Consider the following 22,724-nt stretch of genomic DNA (forward strand, 5'->3'; position numbering starts at 1 on the left):
ATGGGCATACTCTCTGCTTTGAAAGGTAACTCGTGCCTTTGCTTCAGTGCTTGCAATGGTAACACTTTCACTTGGAATACCTCCTCCAGCTGGGCTTGAACTGAACTGAGGGGAGCAATGAAGGAAGAGCTGTAGCTGGGGAAAGAGAGAACTTTTTAGAAGAGAAAACATTGAGTTTTATCTTTTGACTTTGTGAATGTCTATGTGGCAGCACCAGGAGGGCTCTGTTCTCTTCGTGAAGGTGAGCTTTAAGAAGACACATCCTGTATTCTTGGAGGGGGAGGGGAGTCCTTTAAACTATGGTTTGCTTAATATTTTTTTAATGGTACTTAGAAGTACTTTGTAGCACAGCCATAAAGAAGCTATAAATTCCACTTGCGGTGTCTTTGCATGTCCTTTACTGCACCAGCTGACAGCCCGCACAGAACGCTGAGGTGAACAAGGCTTTGCAGGAACTGGATATAATTCCTTATTACCTGAGCCACTGGGAAGATAAGCAATAAAGCTGAAATCTCCAATCCTTGAAATCCCCAGGCAAGACAAAAGTTTGCCCAAATGAATATCTCCTCTTCCTGCTAAATCCTTCTTTGCTTTCTAGTGAGTGTTTTAAGCTTCAAAGGCTATTGCAGAATAACCCAGAACCTCAGTTCTAGTGGTTTTGTCTGGTGGTCATAGTTTTGTTCTCACTGTTGCTAATCTGGAAAGCTTTTTGCAGGCAAAGCTGCAGTTTTTATAGCTCTCTTTCTTCTCCTATGTGCTTCCCATTAGCTGTGGTGTTGCACCAGGGCAGATCCTCTGCCAAACATCAAGGGGGCTCCCATCTAGAGCCCTCTGGGATGTCCTTCAGTTTCCAATAGGACACCCCTTTAAGTGCTTCCTCTGTCCCTGATTCATTGTCTTGGCTGAAACTGGTGTCCTGAGCCCTCTTCCTGGCCTTTATTCAGAGGTATAATAATAAATATTTAATTTAACAGGGCTTGGAAAACTCTTACTGCAGTATTTGATCTAATATTATGCTCCTGTAAGTAAGGAGGAGGTTTTCTCAAGAGCTGAAGTGGCCATATGATTGTGTTCTTATCCATCTCTTACCTCTCAGTGTATTGAAGTATATTGAGGTGCAAAGTTCTTATTCCAGGGAGCATTTCCAGGAGCTGCATACCCCTCCTGATAAATGTGCCTTACACTGTGCCTTACACTGCCTTCATGTTGTTCCCTTCCCATTTTGAGGGAAACTGGTGATTTTTGATGTTCCAAGAGCTACGTGTATCTCTGGGCGAGGGGGGAGCTGTCAGAGGGCCAGGTGAGTATCTTGGAATTTGATAACTGGGGTGCAAGAGCTGGTTTTCGGAGTGTGTTCAGCTTGTACATTGATCTGAGTCCATTAGGTACTGGCTACATGTAGCAGCAGAAGAAAGAACTTTCTTCCAAGTAAACTAGTCTGGCAAATAATCTTTACGCCACTGAAAGGGGAACTTGGCATACAAATTCCCATCCTTAACCCCGATTCCTCAGCTGTGTTCAGTCAAGTACAACTGAAACTTGAGAAGCATGATGACAACTGAAATGGTTATTTTAATTGTGTGTGTATCTAAAATACACACGTGAGTGGGAAATGTTAATAAGGTATTTAAAAAAATGCTTCAGAAGATTAAATCTGGGTTTATTTCAGCTGCAGAATCCTTCTCAGCACCAGTGAAAAATGGAATGTGTGTTGGGAGATTTAAAGTTTCAAACTTGCTGAGTTTTGTCACAATGTTATTTGAACCATAATGTTAATCTTGTCCTGCAAGCAGCATTCTTGCAATTAACCTTGAAATCTGAATGTGTTTTACCTTTTCTAATGGAAGTGCTGGAAGGTCTAAGCCTGGCACATGTAACAGGAGTCCAGATAAAACCTTGAGCGGGGAAAACCCCTGCAACAACCATCATAATTCATTTGGTCTCTCCTGCCTCTTGAATCCCCAGAGTAAACCACTGCTTGGTCAGAACAAAACAGGATGTTGGTATTTGCTTTTTGTTTTCCCATTTGGTGATGTTTGGGAAAGTGCCACCAGGTTGGCTCAGAGGATGTGAACATCTGTTGCAGATGAACTTGATGCTGAGTTATGCATATTGTGAGGAACTGCCTTTACTCACATTAGCATTTTGTAGAAGTGTGGAGTGAGGGAAGGAAATAAATGTGAATCTTGAAAGCAGAATTGATTGGAGAGGCTGCATTTGTAAGTAAAGTGGGTTATAAAACTGGAGCTGACAGAGGCTTTTAAAAAGCTTGTGCTAACTTCTGATTTAGTGTGCTGTGACTTGGAGGACCAGAGCTGGAGAGCTGAATGTATTGCCTGTCACAGTGTTGTATGTGTTTAAAAATAGCCATAGAACAGCCTCAAAGATGCCAGTACGTGATGGGCAGAAATCCACGTTTTTCAAAACCTCCTAAGTGGGGCTGAATAAAGACCATAAAAAGGGTAATGTGCCCCACACAAGCCATGAAACTAGAGCTGGGGAAATGCTACATGACTTACTTGGCTATTGATTATCTGAGGCAGCAACAGTAGTATAGATGGCCAAGAAACACAGAGAAATGGGTTTGCCAGTGGGAATAGACAGTTTCCATTGCAAGTTGCAGATAATCTGACACTAGTTCTAGAATGGCATCTATGCTGAACAAAAGCAGGGCTTTGTGCTTCACCAAAGTCCCACACTAGATCTTATCCTAAAGTCTGACATTTTCAGTGTTGAAGACAGGTTCAAATAATCTAACTAGGAAAAACTTTTCCTTCCTGGCAGATGTATCAACCCCACCCTTAGAGCAGAGCTGTAGCACTAAGCCTTGTTTTGTTTTGGTGTGGTAATACCAAAGGGCAGAGGTGGCAGTACATGGTTATCAGTCATGTCAGCTTGGCTGTTTTACAAGGGAAATTTCTTTCTCTCTGCATACAAACTCTTTGAAGACACGAAGGCCTAAGGGAATGCCTTATTCCCCACTGCTGACTTGCCTCTCCACATACTGTTTGCTATACCCCATCTGCATGAAACTTTAATATCATGCTCACTAAAGAGGTCCCAGATCAATTGCATGAAGAGAAGTGGGATGGACTGCCCTGAGCTCCTGGAGCTGCAATAACATGCAGGCCAACAATGGGCCCAGTGTTCTTTCAGCTGATGATTAAATACTTGGCTCATAAATGCCAATATTATGGAATTCTGAAAGCAAGTCAGCAAACTGTGACCGTACGTGAGAGACTCTATTTGGGAAGATTTGAGTTTTCCAAAGGTAATCTGAGGAACAAAATAGTTTTCTGATCAAGAGTTGGTGACAGCAGCAGTAGTGATTTAATCCTCTGTCTCTCCTCACGCATGTTCTTCTCAGCCTTCTCAGCCTATCTTTCTCAGCTTTGTCTTCAGATGAGAGGTGCTCCAGCCCCTGATCATCCTTGTGGCCTCCTCTAGACTTGCTCCAACAGCTCCATGTCCTTCTTATGTTGAGGACACCAGCACTGCACACAATACTCCAAGTGAGGTCTCACAAGAGCAGAGCAGAGGGGCAGGATCACCTCCTTCGACCTGCTGGTCACGCTTCTTTTGATGCAGCCCAGGATACGGTTGGCTTTCTGGGCTGTGAGCGCACACTGCCGGCTCATGTTCAGTTTTCTCATCAACCAACACCCCCAAGTCCTTCTCTGCAGGGCTATCTGGGTATCTCCATATGTTCTGCAAGACTGGAACAGTTTGAAACCTTGCAGGCAGTTTTCTTGTTGCCTCTTTTCTAAGAGCTGATGAATTTGGATACCCAGTAGACCCTCTATCCTGGGACAGGATTCCAGCCACCACAAGTTGACTTGAGAAAACTGGGAGAAAGATATTTGTGGACAGATTTTTTTTTTTCATCTATTCCTTTTTCTGCTTCTTTTGCCAGAAGTTTTCTTTTACAAATGCTTTATGAATGAGCAAAGGAAAGAGAGAGCAAAGGAGAAATACCAAGTAAGGAGAGAGTTTTTAGGGTGAGCCTTTTTCCTCACTAAAACAACTGAAAAAGAGCAACACCAGGCTTTTCCCCAGTGTTAAAAAACTTGAAATAGATCAGTGCTGTCACCTCGGATGCCCCTTTGCCTTCCTCCAGTGATTAACAAGAGGTGGCTCCCTGCAGTGATTACTGTGTTTTAAGCAGCTTGGTCCAGCTTGGAACAATTACCCGGCTGCTGGGCACTGAGAGCACAAGCTCTGGGCTTTGCTGGCTTTGGAATATTGGCCACAATCAGTGTGATCCAAGACAACTGGAAGCCAGCACTGTTGAACCTCATCTCTTGTCTGGTTCTGGGAGGCTAAAGGTGCTGGTGGTTTCTGAGATCAGTTAGCAGGTCTTTCAGGAGGAGGACCAGGCTGTCACATTTGCTTTGCTGCCTTTTACTGTAAAAGGCACCCCTTCAGTGGTCTTTCTGCATAGCTAGCCTTGTAAACCTCCCTGCCAAGGATGCAGCCAGTGACTGATGCAGCAGGTTTGTTTGTCAGCAGGGCTAATTAGCAATTATCCCAATCTTGGAGCAAGCTCGCTCAGACCTGTTGTTCCCTCCCCGCCGCAGGCAAGGCAGAAAACCCCATCTGCCTGATTTGCAAATGCATTTCTGTAATTATGCATCCAAATTAAGAAAGTGTATGCTCAGAAAGAGACAGCTCATTCTATGCATGTAAGATGATAATGCACAAACACATCGGCTGTATCCTCCAAAGCCTGCACCATCCCAAAACCTGCCTCCTCTGAGGACAACTGTTTTAAAAGAAGAAACCCTTCCCTCTTGCAAGTTTACAGCAGGTCAGACACCAGTTTAGTTTGTTGGTTTGTTGCTGTTGCTCATGCAGCTTTGTTTTACACGAAGGGATAAATATCTTTGCCCAGAGCTAACTCCTGCCAACAAGGGTTAGATGCTGTGATTGTACCTGCTGCTACATTCAATAGGTTTTCTGCCCCAAGAGATGACAAGTGCAGGGAAGTATAGTAGAGCAGGGGGAGCTGAGGGAAGGAGGATACAGGAATGTGGATCATGATAACTGATGGTGAAGATAGTGGGTGGAAGGTTGGAGAATGGGCCAGAGAGCTCAGCCAGGTGCATCAGCAGCCTCCTCTCTGCCCTGACCTCTTTTATTGGCATCTTAATAGCAGACCCTGGTACTCGTTTTCCTTGCACCCCATGTAGGTTACCGTGTGATCATGCTGAGATGTGGTTCCTAAAGCTCCAGCCCGGTGGTAGTTCTCCTGCCTGCCTGGATCTGGCAGTAATCTCCCCAGATGGTTGTGCCAAGCCTTGCTTTATCCTCATGGTTTCTTCCTTTTCTTTTTACCCAGATGAGCAACAAAAGGTCGAACAGCTTCCGGCAAGCCATCCTGCAGGGGAACCGGAGGCTGTGCAGCAAGGCACTGCTGGAGGAGACGGGGCTCAGCCTTTCCCAGAGGCTCATCCGGCACGTTGCGTATGAAACCCTGCCCCGAGAGATAGACCGCAAGTGGTACTACGACAGCTACACCTGCTGCCCTCCACCCTGGTTCATGATAACCATCACTATCGTAGAGGCAAGTACCTTCATGCCCTCTCTCTGGAAACCCCACACTGCCAAAAGCTTTGCTGGAGTGGGACTCATTTGAACTCAGACAAGGACAAGCACAAAGCTGAGAGCCATTTTGGCTTATCTGTATGTGTGTGTAAGTGGAGAGTGTGATCCTGTGTGTCTCCAAGGATGGTTATTAGTCATTGAAAAAATTTGTATATGAAACTTCAGAATTTGTGAAATTACAGTAAAACTTTTTAAGGAGTGAAAATTTGGATGGTTCTAGGGAAACTGGTAATTCAAACAATGGAACTAGAAGGAAAATTCCTATATGGTTACCTCTGTTCTGTGAATGGGGAGAAAAAGGAGAGAAGAAAAACAGGGTTAAATATTCTGACCTACTCATCTGTTGCCAAAATGAGATCTTTGCACAGCTGCTGAGTAATGCACTCAAATAAGCACAGAGAAGGGTATAATATGGCACTGATCAGTAGGGTGCTGAGTTCCTCTGACTCAGTGGCTGGTGTGTTACAGAAAGCTGCATATAGACTTATACCAATGTGTTGCAGGTTCCTCAAAACAGGGAACTTTCATGCTGTGCGAAGCTGTCAAATGGGAGAAAAATATTGTACATTTGACTTTTTTCTCCATGGTTTTGAGCTACAAAGTGCTTTTCAGTGAGAGAAGGCATTTGCTAACCCAGGAATCTCCCTGCTTTTCTAGGTTGCCTTTTTTCTTTACAACGGAGTGGTATTAGACAGATTTGTGCTGCAAGTCAGCCATCCCTTATACCTGAAGAACGCATTACTTTACCATCCTCAGCTCCGTGCTCAGGCTTGGAGGTACCTAACCTACATATTCATGCATGCAGGGTGAGTACTTATAAACTGCAAAGATTCCCCACAGCTCAGGTTCACCAGAGAGAGGGAGGAGGAAGCAACAGAATCAGCTCAGAAATAAACGTTTTAAAATCAATTCTGAATTGTGTATAAAAGTCTGAAGCTGCCCTGGAGTGTTGGGCAATGAGGGACAAACCTTCACAGCCCTCTGAAGAGAGGAGGCAGCATAAGGAACTTACCAGATGCTGCTCTTCCCAGTGTGTGCTTCCTAAAACTCACCAGGTCGAAGCCCAGTGTCCCTCCAGTGCAAGCGACAGAACAAGTCTGCAAAGATGTTGGACTGGTATTTAAAACTTACATGGTGTATTATTGCTAGGCTTCCTAGTTGAGGTTGGAAAAGTCAGCTAAATTCCCTGTGCCTCTGGTATGGCATCACTTTGTAATGTTGTCCCTTCTGTAGGGACTGAGATAATGCCCAGAAGTCTGAGTCAAGATTGAACTCCCATTTTGAACACACTGTACCAACACCAGTGTTCCTGAAGAGGTGACAATCTCGACTGACCAGATGGACAAAGAATGGTCCATCTAATGCAAAAGGCAAAATGAAGGTGCACAGTAAAATGAGTCCTCCTTCATTCCGTGGGAGGTATGTAGCTGACTTGGGAAGAGAATACAAGGCATGGGGATTCTAACTGTGCTTCTCAACTGTGCTAGTCCTCCCAAGAGTCAGAGACTTAATTGTGTGATGTTTGTGATGCCATGGTGATGAGTGAGTGGCACAGGAAAGTTCATCCCTGTACAAAACACTCAACGCCCTCTGAGTGGTTTCTCAGATCATTATCTTCACACATTCCTGGCAGATAATTGCAATTTTCTTTAATTCTGTCATTGAAAAATCACAGAAACAAGCTTTTTAGCAGTAGTTTATAGTTTGAAACTGGATAAAGACCCTTTGTTCTTAAATAGAAAGCCTATATTCCCGTCAGTCAATGTTCCATGAAAGGCCAGAAAGATCACGCTGATCTTTTCCCTTTTCCATGTCTCTGATGGAAGACATGCTGATGTCTCTTCTCTGCCATGGAATAACTGCCTCAGTGTGTAATTGCCCTTGAGCACAAGATGTGCCCCAGATCTCTGAATAAAAGCTGTAGGACAGAACAGACCCCCCCAAGGGGAGAGTAGGAAAAAAATTATAGATGAAACTTCTGGAAGGGCAGCATCTGTACTTTGTGTGCTAAATCTCCCCCAAAAGTCTACTGTATATAAGTTTCAATCTGCCAGTAGAAACTATTGGGCTTAGATGTGAGGCTGGTTATATAAAATGAGAACTGGAAATTTCCATCACTGAGGATGTGGGGAGAACTGGCTTGTAGAAGGATGAAACACTTGATTTTTAACTAATGGTAGCTAATTTATACCTGGGTATTCTGGTGGTGGTGGGTAACTGCAGATTGCTTTGGGATACATCTGAAGAGGAGCACCTGCATAAGGACAATTTGTGCAGCATTTAAATGTGTTCCTGTATCACCTGTGGCATGCTTTCCTAGCCTGGGCAAGGCCACCCTTTCCTGTGGCAGGCCGTACTCTGGCCTTCTTCACACTTACTGGCTGAAAAACAGCTCAGATTTGTTTCACATCTGTGGCAGGCTCAGAGATGACCAGTGGGGAAGGTGGTGTGCAGGAGGCTCATTGTCTTTGTGATGGATTCTAAGTTCTTTACCTACGTTCAAAACAATGGAGAGTCCTGCTGGAACAATAAACCCCATGATTTATCTGCAGTATCTGGAGTTAATGTTAAATGTTCATTTAATGCTAACTTCTGTGTGTTAAGCTGCTTTCATATCAAGAGAACAGATAAATCTTGGAAAGGTAATAACATTTGTTAGTGGAAGCCCATCATTCTCCTCTTGTTTTCAAATGAAAGGCTAACACAATGCCATGGCCTCTATTGTTATCCTGCTTCCAGCTGAGACTTTGAAATGGTAATGTGGAATGCTCCTTAATTTAGTGCCCTGGGTCTGGGTTTTGAAGAGCAAGTGACAGCCAGAAGGTGTCTAAGAAGATAGCAGTTGCTAAGGTTTGGCTGGCCGTGCCTGTAAGGAAGATGCCAAAACCGCCTGGGCTGTGTGTTGGTCCTGATGGAGGGAGCTTTGTCCAGGGCTGAAAAGGCAAAGTTGTAAATTCTGCCCTTCTGCTTTCATGGAAAGCAGATGTTGACTATCTGGGGCCCAGGCATTTGTAACACTGCCATAACTAATGACTTGCATTGATGCTCAGTCCCATTTGTTTGGTCCCAGGGAAGGAGAAAGTCTTTCATAAATCAATGAAATTGTCATTTCAAGAATGACGCATTCAGCACTGGCAAAGGCTAATTATATTTTATGGGTGCTCATTGACTGTGGAGCCTTCAAAGCTCTTAGTGTGATGGGGAGGAGAAGTGAATGGGATTGCTCCAGCAAAGTCTTTTAAGAGCTGTGAATCAGAGCAGTCACTTCAGAGTCTGGGATAAATTTTGCCAACCTCTTACAAAAGCTTCCTGTGAAAAAAATAAGACCCAGTGTTTGTGTGAAAGTGTCAGGTGCCACCTTGTGACGTTGACTATGCGCCAGCCAAAGCTTCTGCCCTCCCCTCTGTAAAAGGGCACTTGGATGCTTTGACTCTTCTATGATCTCAGTTTGACCTTTGCTGCTTGTTCCTAAGTGCTGTGAACATGCAGGATCAGAACGAGTGCCAGAATATGCCCATGCCCTGTGGCTTCAACAGCCTTGAGCAAGGCAACGAAAAACCCTTCAGTTACATGCAGCAGTTTCCCATAATGACAAGTTGCAGAGCTGAGTGACTCGTGCAGGAGAGAAATTTATCCTTGGAGAGAGATTCAGTGAAAACAAACCTATTAAGCTATCCAGAAAGGAGTGTTTCCTGCTGTATCACCTCCAGCAGCTTTTTCCAGTCCAACTTTAAATTCTCGTTTATGAGACTGTTCTGTCATTACTGCATCTCACCATCAGTGTTTTTCTCTGATGCGTATATGGGAAATTATTATGGTAACATGAAGGAAGACCATAACAGTGGAAATTCATGTAACTTGAACCAAAGATTGCTAGTGGCTGTCTGTGAGGAATCCTTTTCTTGTATAAAATAGGATGTAGATTTTCAGCGCATTACCTACTTTGCACTCTTTCCCCCAAAAGATGCCAGCCGTCTCTATTAAGGGTATCACTGTGTCATTTAGGTCCCCTACTTTGTAAGCAGACTCAGGCACTCTTCATACAGAACAGTCTACCCCTGGGTCCAGTGTGACGTTGCCATTCAGCAAGGTCACAGCCCTGTGAGCCCAGGGTACATCTCAAGACACTAGCACAGTGTTGAGAAGGGCCCTGTTCAGGGGCCTGGTGCTGTTGTCACCTCACTGGAAGATCCTGCAGATAGCAAAAGCACAGGTAAATATTTGTACAGAGCTTTGAAAAGCAGCAGGACAGTTCTGTTAGGTACTATTTATTACAGCAACAAAGAGCTTCCTTTGAAACTATGGGTTCAGCACAGGAGAAAACTGCTGCACTGGAGTGTGCACCAAATATGCACAGATTTAATCTTAGCTGTCACACTGTACCTCTGGGCTGCAAGTGGTCCTGCACTATGTGCACAGTGGGGTTTTCTACAGGGACAGTCTCAGCTCAGCTTTCCCCGTTGTGTTCAGCAGGAGTTCTGCTATCGAATATAATGGAAGGTGAACAGAAAGCTTCAGTGAATATACCTTGTATCTCATCTAACCAGAGATAAAAATGCCCTCTGCTTCCCATTCGGACCATGATCACATTGAAGCAGGCACAGCAGAAAAGGGTTGTGGGCAGATAGCACAAACAGTGAAGAGCATTATGTGTCACAAGGAAATGGCAACTGTCTTGGCACTATCAGGTTTATCTTTGCTCTTGACTTAATATCCGCTCCCCGTCATAGCAGTGCAATACGTGCAGAGAAAGGCTGCATCATTAGGAGGGGAGAAGGGAGGACCAGGTCAAGTTCTGGGCTTCTGTTCCAGGCTCTGCTGCCATCTTGCTGCTTTTTTGGACAAATCATTTGACTTCTTCAAAAAAAAAAAAAAAAAGGAAAAAAAAGAAAATAAAAAAAGATGTCTCACTAAGGATGAAGCTTGCTGTGAGGTCTTTGGCTGAAAGGACGTGGGTGGATGTGAAAGACAATGAGCAGCAAGGAGGGAAGAAACATTGCAGCTCTTAGTCTGATTTTTTTCAGGAACCATTGTTTTTCCCAGTGTTACAATCTACTTCCAGGAAGCAGGTGCTATTTGAGTTCCTTTCCAAGATACCTCTGTCTCATGGGTAGAGAAGGGAGACAAAGAGTTTAGAAAAGAGGACAACTGTTGTTTTTCCTTGCCGCAGGATAGAACACCTTGGACTCAATGTTGTCCTCCAGCTCTTGGTTGGGGTTCCCCTGGAAATGGTGCATGGCGCTGCGAGGATCAGTTTTGTGTACATTGCTGGAGTTGTGGCAGGTAGGTGACACTTCTGGATGGTCCAGAAGGAGAAGCAATCTGAAAGTGGTCTCTGCTGACTTTTGTGTAGGAAATGATTTGTGACATTTGGGTGTAGAAGAGGAGCAGCCCACTGATCTTCTGTGTGTTGAAATTATTTTGGAGGCTGGAAATGGGAAATATGCTACAACTTGACTTCTCTTTCTACCTAGCCATGGGCTCTGTGTTTAGGAGACCTGCTAAAAAAGCACCAACAACCCCTTACTTTAAAATAGCCTTACTTTAGATGGCCTTCCTGAATGTGGAGGTCATGCTGCTGCTTTCCTCTTGTGTGCCACAAAGGCCTAGAAGGTGGCATCAGAGGTATCTCTGCATGAAGAGCCTTCTTTTTGTTTACAGGTCTTGTGCCAGTTCTTACTGCATTTTGCCCTGTGCTGTCTGCTTGCTACAGCCTGAGTAAGAAAGAAGTATTCGGATGTAGGTGGTGAGCAGTGCACAGGAATCTGGAAATTCATTTAATCATAAGCCATGGGGTTTGATTGATTTTTCTTTTAGTTTCAGCTGTACTGCTTTTATTTATGTTTGGCATTTCCAGCAGTTTGGAGGTGATGGAGGTTAGCTGACAATAGATCAACATCTAATTAAAACAGGAGGAGGGTGTGAGAACAACCAAGAGCTTCACAGGGGAACTCTGACAACGACTAACTGCCTTAGTTGAAGATTTATGGTGGGTTTTTGTCCAGCTACATAATTTTATTTTTTCTATAATGAGCAGATAAAGCCTTTGTAAAACAGGCTGTATCAGGTACTAATAAATCCTACATTCCAGGAGAAACACTGCAGAAAGAATAATTAGACTAGGACACAGGAGCAGGCATGGTACAAACACAACACTGTTTAATGCAGAGAAAGGAGTTAGCAGACCAGCTCCACCATCCATTGCTTGTTGTTTTAATAAGCACTAACTAAAGTGGTCCCCTGTCTGCAACTTTCCAGACAAACTTTTCTACATAGATCTACCTACCAACCCTGGGGCTTCATTTATATACGTGTAAATACACACAGCACATCTGTGCAAGGTGAGGTGAGCATTGAATCTGCTGCGGTTGAGCCCAGGGGGGCAGTGAGCGTTGCCTGTGGCCACGGATTTGCTGGCAGGGTCTGCAGGGACAGAGGCAGGTTTTACTGGGGGTTAGGCTGGGCTGAATGCCCAGAGCTCTGGAAGCCTGTAGCCAGTGCCTGAGTGAGGCTCACTAGCCCACCCAGCACTACTGGTTCATTTCTGTTACACAAATGACCCCACTTTTTTTCTCAGACAAGCTATCACATGCTCATGAAAGGCTAGCCTTTCACACCTTATGACCTATAAATTGTGGAACAAAGTGCCAAACGGAAAGGAAAAACTGCCTTTCTTAGTGCAGGTCGGAACTACAAATATGACCAGATGGTCACATACACAAAAGTGTCCCATGATACACTTAGCTGTTTGAATTGTTAGCCAATTATTAAACATGCTTTACCTTTTGACGTGTCAGGAGAGAAAGAGGCATACTTATGCTGAGGATCTGGCAATATGAAGATAACACAGCTCCTAAACAATCAGGAAGAAGCAGTAAAATGTTGACATGGGCCACAGTGGCCACTCCCTACTTTTATGCATTTAATCTCATTTATCTGGCTTTACTAAGAAGACAAGTTGAGGATGAGATGGCAAGACTCAGTGCAGTATCTGAGGACTTAACTGCAAGTTCTCATTACTCCTTTCTTAACTTCCCATTAATTTTTTCCTTAAGTGTCAGTGTTTAAGAGCTGAGAAGTCTTAGGGCCATACAGCAGAGGAGGGAGCTATGAGCAGAGTTGGCTGGTAGAACCTCAGCACTTTTCTTGACCCAGAATCTGTTTCTCATTCCTGCTTATCACAAAGATCTTCATTCTCCCTGCCTTGTCTGCCTTTGTCTCTTTATCTCTTAAATTACTCTTCAAGTTTGCAATGAAAGGAGCTTTGAGCATATCCCAGCCTCCAGTTGGGGTAAGGAGAAGCAGTGTCTGCGTTTGGGCTATGTATTTTTTTTAGTGGGGCCTTTACGTGATTGACCTGTCATTTGCTACCTTGTGTTTACTGCCTCCACTCAGGTGATTTTTAGCTAGTTTTACTCTAAAGTTTCGTAAGTAACAGGCTGTGCTTTGACCGGAGGCCTGTGCCAAGTAACAAGCCCTCAGTTCTTTCTCACTGTGCAAATATTTGTCTTGCCAGCATGGGAGCTACTCGTATTTTGTCTTCAGGTGAGCAACAAGATGCAGACATCTGTCTCCTGCTTCCTTGTTACACCCTTTAATCAGGGTGTAAGTGCTTTTTTGCAGCATAGGTTTGAAAATACTTTGCTACCTTGCTTGGCTGCTTTTAAAGTAGGTGCAGAAGAATCAGTCGGTCACTGTCTTGGCAGTTTTACAGGACTGAATTAGCTCCACAAGCCAATTGATTTCCCCCCCTTCTCTTTCAGAGACCTGCAGCAATTAGCACGAAACAGGCAGTAGCAGGGATGTAGAGTAGGAGAAAGTGTGTTTATTTGGCTGGAAATTGTCACAACCCCTTGTTCTTTCTCCCAGGGTCCCTGGCAGTGTCAGTAGCTGATATGACTGCGCCTGTGGTGGGCTCCTCTGGAGGCGTGTATGCTCTTGTCTCAGCCCACTTGGCCAATATAGTCATGGTGAGTACCAGAATGACTGTCTAACCTCTTCAGAAGTGAGCCAGGTCTGGTGGCCCAAAGGGTTTGGAAATAGAACCTGACCCAGCTGCTGGTCGTTCAGAGCTTGCCCCAGTTAAGAGTCTTCTCAGTGGTGTGGTGCTGGAATGGAAATGTTACACTGCAGTTGGTGGCTTGGTACCCTGATGACTGGTAGCTTGCCAGAAGCCAAAGGTGCTGGTAACCCAAGACTTACCAGTGTACTCTAGGCTGCCAGCTCTCCTTGCAGGGGCTGACAGATGTCTTTGGAGAAAAAGGCTTTGCAGAGATGTGTGGAGAGTCTTCGCTAGTTATCTCCCAGACTTCTTAGAACATTGCCAAGTGTCCTGTTATTTCACTACTCACTGGCCTCCTCCAAATCTGTTTAGCAATTCTACCCTAGCATCTATATTTCTCCATTGTCTGCTGCCTCTCTTCTCATCTGAAATTACTTTTACTGCCTTTCCCATTCTGGTGCAGTTTTTTTGCTGTTCTTTCCCCCTTTTCTCTCTCTCTGCTCACTTAGTCTCTAGATGTGATGCTCCCTCATGCTGAAAGACATGCTGGCCATTTGCTGATAAAGCACAGTCCTGCCCGGGTGCTTTGAGCATGCTGGGAAGACACGAGACTTGTAGGGAGGGTCCCTTGAATTCTCTGTTCCCTTGTGCCTCCTGGTAACCAAAGGAAACAAAAATATTCCTCCTTGTAATAATAAATATTCTTGGAATTAAATACATAAAATAACCAATGGGGAAGCAATAAAGTGTGTCACCCAAAGGAAAAGAGTGAGGGGAGGACTTCAGAAGAGTTACATGGAAATGAAAACTGAAGGAAGCAACACAGCATTAATCAGCATGAGTTCAGAGCCTTCTGACTGTGTTAGGTGTCTCTGTGGAGAGAGAAAATGAGTTACTTATTTTGTAGAGATTGTGTTTTTGCAGTCATAGGAGTGATTTACAGACAGATCCCACATAAAACTTGAAGATATGTAATATGTATTGCAGAATATTCAGCAGGCTGAAAAGTCACTGAGTGCCATTAAAGTTTACAAGCATTTTTTTATTCCTTCAGTGTGATGAGCAGGGAGTTTTTCACAAGCAGCTTAGCTAGCTTGCTATCTCACACCACCTCCAACAGGCAGCATTTCACTCAGACACTTCATAATAACAGTGTACGTAATAATACACCTGAGTTCCTCAGGGCATGACCTCTATTTCCTGTTTGAAAATCTGTGTAAGTGAAAAAGGAGGAATTTACACATTTCTCCCATGATTTCTGACTATCATTCAAAGATTCTTATTCCACTGTATAAATTAATGGCCAAGCCTGAAGACAGAGGAGGCCAAATCCAGGCTTTTGTATGACACTGTGCCCTTGGTATGCTTTTATTGGGTCCTTGTTACTTGTGTGTGCTCTGCTGAATATCTGAGTGGCAGAATTTCGGGGAGCCTGAGGTACAGGACAGTGTTGTGCCTCCAAGTGAATCATGATGAGCTTTGTCATATTAACTACTTGACATAATTTTCTTTGATGCAGCCTAATTCAACAGGGTTTTGCAGGGTAGGTAAATTCAGATATTTTCACAAGTCAGAGTTTAAGGTGAAACATCATACTAACATGGTAAAAATGAGTCTGTCTGAAGAACAGAGGATGGCAAGGCCAGCCAAAGACCATGCCACACAGCTGCATGTCAGGCAAGGAAAGTCAGTAGGACTGCCAGGCAAAGAAGTTCTGGACTGTCCATAACTTGGGCATGTCTGCAGTATATCCTTTATGGTTATGTCCTTTGGGATTGACAGATCTGTGTTTGGTGTGGTGAGTGGAGAGTTCACAGCATGTGGCAAAGGATATTGAACGGGTTTGTTTCAGGGCTGGTCGTCCTTGATGCTCCTCCGCTGTAGTTCTGGATGTAAAATCCCCCCAGGTTTGCATGCAGCATCACGTTGTTTTCCTTGTCTCTTTTCCAGAACTGGTCAGGAATGAAGTGCCAATTCAAACTGCTGCGCATGGCTGTTGCCTTGATCTGTAGTAAGTATCATGCAATACTTGGCGCACACACAATCCTGTTTTGTTTGTCCTTGTCGTAAGAATTCATGCTGATTCAGAGGGGTTTGCCTTTGCACCAGTTTTGGTAGGAACCTGCAGCTGGACGTTCTGGAAGCAGAAACCGCAACACTCTCAAATGCAGATTTGGGCTTTCAACACTAGCATTTGTAAATGAGGATTTGTTGTTAGCCAGCATCTGTAGCTTGTGGCATTTGGGAAGCTCTGGGACATAAACTTGTCTTCTTTTTGAATTTGTGAACAAGGAATGCTTTTGCAATGATAATACTTAGGTTTCATAGAGCATTTCACATATGGGATGGCAACAGCATGTGTGTATAATGCATCTTGCGAATTGTCTTCAAAGTCTAACTTATTTTTTTGTGGTTTTGGATAAATTATGAAAGGGGACTATTCCCCCTCCTGTCTATGCTCCCACAAACCCAGGTCACTTACCACCCGGGAGGGTTCATGTCTGTGCACTGCAGTCGTTACATAGCCATAGCTTCCCAGCTTCCCTGTGCTCACCGTACAAGGCGATTTCTCCCTCTCCATCTCTTCAGGGATGGAGTACTGCCTGCAAGATAGACTTTAGAAGGAGTGGACCTAGACAATAAATTTCTTTCTCCGTCTTTGTTCCAGTGAGCTTTGAATTTGGAAGAGCCGTGTGGCTGCGATTCCACCCCTCCGTTTACCCACCCTGCCCACACCCCAGCTTCATGGCTCACCTGGGAGGGGTGGTGGTTGGAATCACCCTCGGTGTCATCATCCTGAGGAACTATGAGCAGAGACTCCAAGATCAGACTTTATGGTGGATCTTCCTTTCTATTTATGTCATTTTTGTCTTGTTTGCCATCTTCTGGAACATTTTTGCCTACAGCCTGTTGGATCTAAAGCTACCTCCCCCTCCCTGATGACATGGGACAGAAACTCGAGACCAGAAGTCATCTGTCAGCTATGTTAAGTGAATGAAGATGGAGGATCTATTTTTATATTTAACTTAGGGGAGGATGATTCTTTTGAACAGAGGTGTGTGCTGGAGGAGAAGCTTAACGATCTCATGAAAGACTGGGCTGGTCAGTTTGTTCACAAATCTAGCAGGTACTGTAAAACTGGCTGTCCTGACCCTGCAGTTGCTCCCCTGGCAGGGCTCCCACGGGGCAGCTTACACCTGGGCACTGAGCACTTGGTTTGTTAGCACACATCAGGATTTTGTACAAGATATTTGTATTTTCCAGGTCAGTGCTGGAATTATGGCCAGTGGTTGAAGGAATCTCTTCAATATTACTGAACACTAAAAGGGAAACAAGCAGATGTTTGCTCATGAGAGACTCGCATGGTACTTGCAAGGCAGCTTGGGTTTGGTTTCTGAGGACACATTTGACTGTTCAGCCATACCAGTGCCACTGTCTAATTACTTGAATGCTTTCTAAGATATTTTAGCCTATGGTGAAACCTGTATTATGCACCTTGCAAAGGAATCAGCAGAACTCGATCACCCGAAGTGATGGAGACTGGTCTTCAACTACAGGTCAAATGAAATTGCACTATAAACCTTGGGAATCTTAGAGTGTTGTGGACACCCAGCCAGAGGTGACTTTTACTGTGCATGTTTCACCTGATTTTAATTCATTATCCCTCCTCCCCAGCCTGCTGTGGCAGAGAGTGTAGCTGCGGGTTCTTTTTGGGGTGGAGAAAATGGAGGGCAAATGTTCAATTGTGTTTTTATCAGCTGACAATCAGGTGCAGTTTTCTTCTCTCTTTATTTCTGGCCACGTTGATCTAACACCTAACCTGCAGTGAGCTCCCAGCAAGGATCTCAACTCTTCCAGCAGGTTCTTACTAGAAAAGTGGGACCAGGATCACCTATAGCAGTGCAGGGTGGGGACTATCTAGTCTTTACAGCCATACAGTCCATTTGGGACCATATCTGTCCACGGAAGTCCCTGGAGTTGAATCAGGTTGTGTGTAGCACTGGTTTCCCACTGAAGTGGACAGGGTGTTACTGTGTTGCAGTGATCATTGTGAAATTGATTAAATTGGTTTTAAAGTGACTGCTAAACCTGAGGAGCCTCTTCCTGAAGCAAGGGGTGTTCAGGGGCTCCAGGCAACAGTTAGTTGCAATGATGCCTTTTTCTTTAACATTGGCCAAGCCAGGTTTTAGCAATCTGTGTCTGGTCTGTAGCACAGCCCATACCGTTGCCTGCACGGATCTGGGGATCAGACTGGAACATCTGTGGCACAAGCAATGCTCATAGGTACTCTTCTCTGTAAAGTGCTTATGTTATTTTTCATCTCACTTTAGAGAGCTGCCAAACTACAGTCCAGGATTGTGGATGCCCTTCTTTTCTCTCCCATTTACCCACCTAGTTTGATGGCCTGGATAAAGCAGCCATAGGAGTCTCTCTAGACTAGCTTCTCTCTTCCTTCTTGCTCTTTGCATACTGGCGCCCAGGCACCAGCCACCAGAGCCTTCCACAGCACGTCTCACAGACTCTGTAGCAGTTGTGTTTGCTCTGTAGCAAAATGTCTCTGTATCATGGGCTTTATTGTCTCAGCTGTGCAATGAGTGCTGCCAGATACCACAAACTAGGAGGAGTCTGTCCTGGAGAGGACATTCACAAGTGCTTATCAGCTGCCCCCTTTTCTGCCTCTTACGGGAGAAATCTCTCTGATCTGGAAGGGTGAAGTTCTGCTCCCAGAGTATGCATATTACAACTCCTGTTGCTCTGGGGGAAGAAAAGGGGCAGAAAATAAGTGTTTCTACAGCCTGGAATAAGCCTTACCTGCTAAAGAAACAATTTTGGCACCTTTGTGCACAGGAATGGGGTCTCTGAGGGCAATTGCACCTTTGTTGTGGTACTACAGTGTTCATGGGTCCTCAGATCAAGGAAGAAGAGGAGGGGATAAGGGTCACAGCTCTGTTTTGGGGAAAGGGGTTGGTTCCTGTGCTATTTCACCTCTGCAGTTTGGGTCCAGATCAAAGCAGTCGTAAGAGTTTACATGTGCATCATTTCAGGTGCTGGCCCTGTGAGTTCTGTAGCAGTGGAGATCATCTCCCTGGGGAGCAGCAGGCAAGCAGGAGAGCTAAGACAATACTGACGGGAGCTTGGGTAACACGTAAGGAGGTCATTCCTTTCCTCACCTATTGCTAAGCCTTTCTGATTACAGATGCCTTTAAAACAGATGTGAGCAGAAATGGGAATTCTCTGGAAGTTTTAGGAAAACTTTGGAAAATTTTGGTATATTTTCCTTCGCAGCATATCCCAGAGTATTTTATAACCTACCAGAGTGCAGTATGCACCAAGTGACTTTTATTTGTGGTTTCTCAGCTGAAAGCTACTTAATGCCCATCAGTTTCTCCCCAGTAAAGGTTTCTATTCCTGCCAGTGGTGTGCTCTATGGTGAAGCAGCAAGCTACAAGTTCAAGGGCCACCAGTTTCTTCATCAGCCTGGTTTCGACCAGCGTATCTGTGCCTCTGCTCAGGAGTAGTAGGGAGCTGAGCAGGGTAATCCAGGCACCATTCTTTAGTCCTTTATCCATAGATGAACATAGTTGACATGAACTGGTTGAAAACAGCTCTGAAGTTGACCTTATAACTTGTTCTTCTAAACTGTTATTCATCTTTCTGACTTTGATTTTGTGTCCCCATACCCTGTCTGAGCAAGTCTACAAGCAGCCCTGGGAATCAGAAAGGCCAGACTTTAAAGCAGTATTAGATGTATTGTGAGTGAAGATGTGAAACCCTCTTACATTCCTGCTCATCAGAACTGAATTCTCCCCCCATACATAGAGCAGGTTGTACACAGAGCCTGTTGTCTGCTAGGAATCTGTGAGCTCGAGGAGTCAGGAGCAGTGCAAAGTGCTTAAGTTTTTATAATATTTCTTTCATCATTAAAATGACGCTGTGAAAACTTGATGTGTTTTTGCAGAGTATCAGGTAATTCAGTGATGTTATTTTCTAGCACCCAGAGTGCCACAGTGCTGCAGCACCAGAGAGCTAATAGCAGCCAGGCTTTTCCTTTACCTCCAGACGTCCTTGAAGCTGCTGGCTTATGTCAGAGACGTAATATTCTGCATTCTGCTCATTTGTGGTTCCAACTTGTCACAGTCAACAACTTGTTCCTGAAGGAGCCGTCCACTGAGGGTCGGGTTTTGGTGATTCTTTTGGTCTTATTTCAGCTGCTGAGAGGATTTTACATCAGTCAGAGAAAATGTGGATCTATTGAACCTTACAGATGTGCAGTGCTAAAGCAGAAGGCAAGGACTGTTACCGACAGATGGATTTGAACAGTGCATATTAGAGGAAGTTATTTTATGCTTGTGTCCTTGAGTGAGGACACACCTGTGCTGGACTTCCCTTTTAGTAAGTATATTGCAGCACTGGTCCAGGATGGGTGCAGGGAGCAGTAGTGCACACTGGGAGAGCCGGGGTGCTGGCTGTAGAGCTCCTTCAGGGACATCTGCCGGCAGCACGGCACAGCACAGCACAAGATGGGGCTTGCCAATTGCACCTTTGAGTCCTAGATGCTTGGAGACAGGCAGAGATTAATTTTGCACACATTGGTAAGGAGGAGGGGGAGGCTTGTAAGGGAGTGATGAGAGGAGGTTGCAAGAAACCATCTCTGAGTGAGGTGTAGAGGAGCTGTAAAATGCTGATGAATTACTTTTGAGTTTACTTAGAGTTCTTAAAACAACATCTCATGTCACTCTTTCCCCATCAGTCGATGAGGAATCTTAGCACTTACGTGGCATACTGTGGTTCTTCACTACTTGCTCCTTTAGCAGTAGGAAGTATTTTATCAATGGGAGAGGGAGAGGACAGAGAAATTATCATTGTCTGAGGTTGCTGGACTAGAAATAAAGCTCAGGGATTCTGTATCCCAAGACCTTGCCCCTTCTGATGGGTTATGCTGCCCAGATTAGACAGTTTCAATTTGAACTGGGGTATGAAGGGTGGAATCTGACACGTTTAGAGCTGGTGCTAAAATGATAGCTATCTGCTGACCTCACAAGACAGCTGCTGGTCTGTGCCAATATTTAGTCTCACAGGATGGTGATAGGACTTTCACACCTACTTCAGTGAGTAAAGAGCTCAAAGTCTGTTTACATAGATCCAAGCTCAGCTCAATCGCTTTGGAAACCCCACCCACTTGGCTTTTGGCTTTACCCAAAGTGGAACTAGAGGATATGGATGTAGTTCAACACCGGCAACCTCTGGAGGTAAGCTGGGATCTAGAGAGCAAAGGCCAGCACCTCTGGGGTTTCAGCCTCTTTGAATATTGCTGCTGTTGTGTTTCTTTTATAGCAGTGGCTGCTCTGCAGTGCTCTGTGCTGCGACTCAAAAATTCCTCCTGCAATCACTGATGCTGAGAGCTGGTTACAAGAGAAAACAGTGCGTTTTGCAGCTCTACAAAGAAAGAATCACACATAAGGCAGAAACCAAGCTTGTTTAAAGGTAAATGTATTTTTAGTGTCAGCATTAATCATTGGCTTTTAATTGGAAAAAGCTTTCTAATGAGGTATTTCTCAAATGCCAGTAGTAATACAGAAAAATTTATGTTTCAGGGTACTTTACACTAAAGAGCACAAAATATTCCCTACGTCTGATTTAAAATGCAAAAGTACCTCAAATTTCCAGTGAGCTTAATAGACACGTTAGTCACTGACTGTCTTCTGACTCCCCCACAGTGTCTGTTTAGTTTGCAAATAAAGCTAGATTTATGCAGCTTTTCTTTTGCTTACACTACTAATGCCACCAACACAGCCAAGTGTTAAACACAGAGCACTAAACAATGTAATTTTCTGCCTTAAAATACAGAACAAATGATACTTCCCCGTTAAGGGCTAGTAAAACAAAATGATACTTGCAAGGTAAGAGGCTATGGTATGTTTCCAAATATTTTTGTATCGTGCACATTCTGTATATTTTTGTTGTAATGATATTATTTGAGCGCAGAATCCATTAAATTTTTTTGCTGGTGGTTTGTTTGTTTGTTTTCTGTATCTTTTTTTCTTGTTTTATATAAAATTGAGCTGTTCGACATGCCAAAAACTAACCAGGAAGCATTTCAAAGGCAGTTTTATAAGCAGGGCTACACTTAACACAGTATTTAACAAAAGAGCAATTGGGTTCAAGCTCTGCAATGTAATCTTTTAATAATGCATTGATAACTTTTTTTATGTCTCTCTAAGGGTGTCTGTCTAAGGGATGAAGGGGAGGGTGAGCTGCTGCTTTATTTCTCCATGAGATACAAGGATAACTGGCTTGGGACTTGTATTGAAATTCAGGTCTTGTCCCACCATTTGACAACTGCTGTGTTGGTGCAGTAGTGGCCTCAGAACTGCAGGGAAGTTGATGACCAAGTACATTAGACTGTTCAAAATGTTTTCTTGGGGTGGAGGGTTGTTCTGTTTTTAACATCAGTCTCTACTGAATGTCTTTAAATCTCAGAGCCAACACTGAGATTCTTGTCTCTTGAATCAATGGTGGGAACAAGACACCCAGGAAGTTCTGCAGCAAACCTCCAAGTGAGTTAGTTATTTTAGATAGTAAAAATCCTTCCACCAGTGTGGAAGGGGGAGGCTTATTTTGAAAAATATTTTGTGTTTTTATTGGGAAACATTGAGTTAAAGTGTAACTTGAAAAAATGAAGATGTAACTAGCAGTAGATGCTGTTGGATTTGTTACTCCTAAGGGGAGGTAGATCATTGCTGCCTCATGTGGGACTCTGCTCTTGATGTTAGTTTTCTGCACTTAACTGAGCTTTCCAGATGCTTAAATCTGTTTATTCACTAGCTGAGGACTTTCAGCAAGAAGGTAAGCTGGGTTTGTGGGGGTTTGTCAGTTAATACAGGACGTGTTACTCTCTGCTAGAACTATACATTTTTCTTGCTGGCTAAAATAATTTTGGAAAGGCAAACTAAAGGGCATAAAACCTGCCAATTCCAGGATCTCCGTGGCAGAGAAGGAGCCAAAAGCTGGCAGCCTTGATACTCATCCTTGATCACACAAACTCATAAAAGTCATTATCATTTTGTTCCTCAAGCTCAAATCATATTTTGTATCATAAACATTGCTCATAAGTGTT

General features: G+C 44.1%; 1 protein-coding gene across 3 annotated transcripts in view; it reads left to right on the plus strand.

The window, feature by feature from the left end:
• RHBDL3 (rhomboid like 3) overlaps positions 1-21,617 on the plus strand; it is a 61,777-nt gene extending 40,160 nt beyond the window's left edge. For all 3 annotated transcript variants that reach the window (XM_030506521.1, XM_030506522.1, XM_030506520.1), the window contains 6 exons: positions 5,339-5,563; positions 6,262-6,410; positions 10,775-10,887; positions 13,474-13,574; positions 15,557-15,617; positions 16,275-21,617. In XM_030506521.1, coding sequence (XP_030362381.1) covers positions 5,339-5,563; positions 6,262-6,410; positions 10,775-10,887; positions 13,474-13,574; positions 15,557-15,617; positions 16,275-16,546 — 921 coding nt within the window. In that variant the 3' untranslated portion in view covers positions 16,547-21,617. The remainder of the gene's footprint in view (positions 1-5,338; positions 5,564-6,261; positions 6,411-10,774; positions 10,888-13,473; positions 13,575-15,556; positions 15,618-16,274) is intronic.
• The last annotated feature ends 1,107 nt before the right edge of the window (positions 21,618-22,724 follow it).

This window comes from Strigops habroptila, chromosome 14 (assembly GCF_004027225.2).
Source record: "Strigops habroptila isolate Jane chromosome 14, bStrHab1.2.pri, whole genome shotgun sequence".
In the NCBI taxonomy this organism is placed as follows: domain Eukaryota; kingdom Metazoa; phylum Chordata; class Aves; order Psittaciformes; family Psittacidae; genus Strigops; species Strigops habroptila.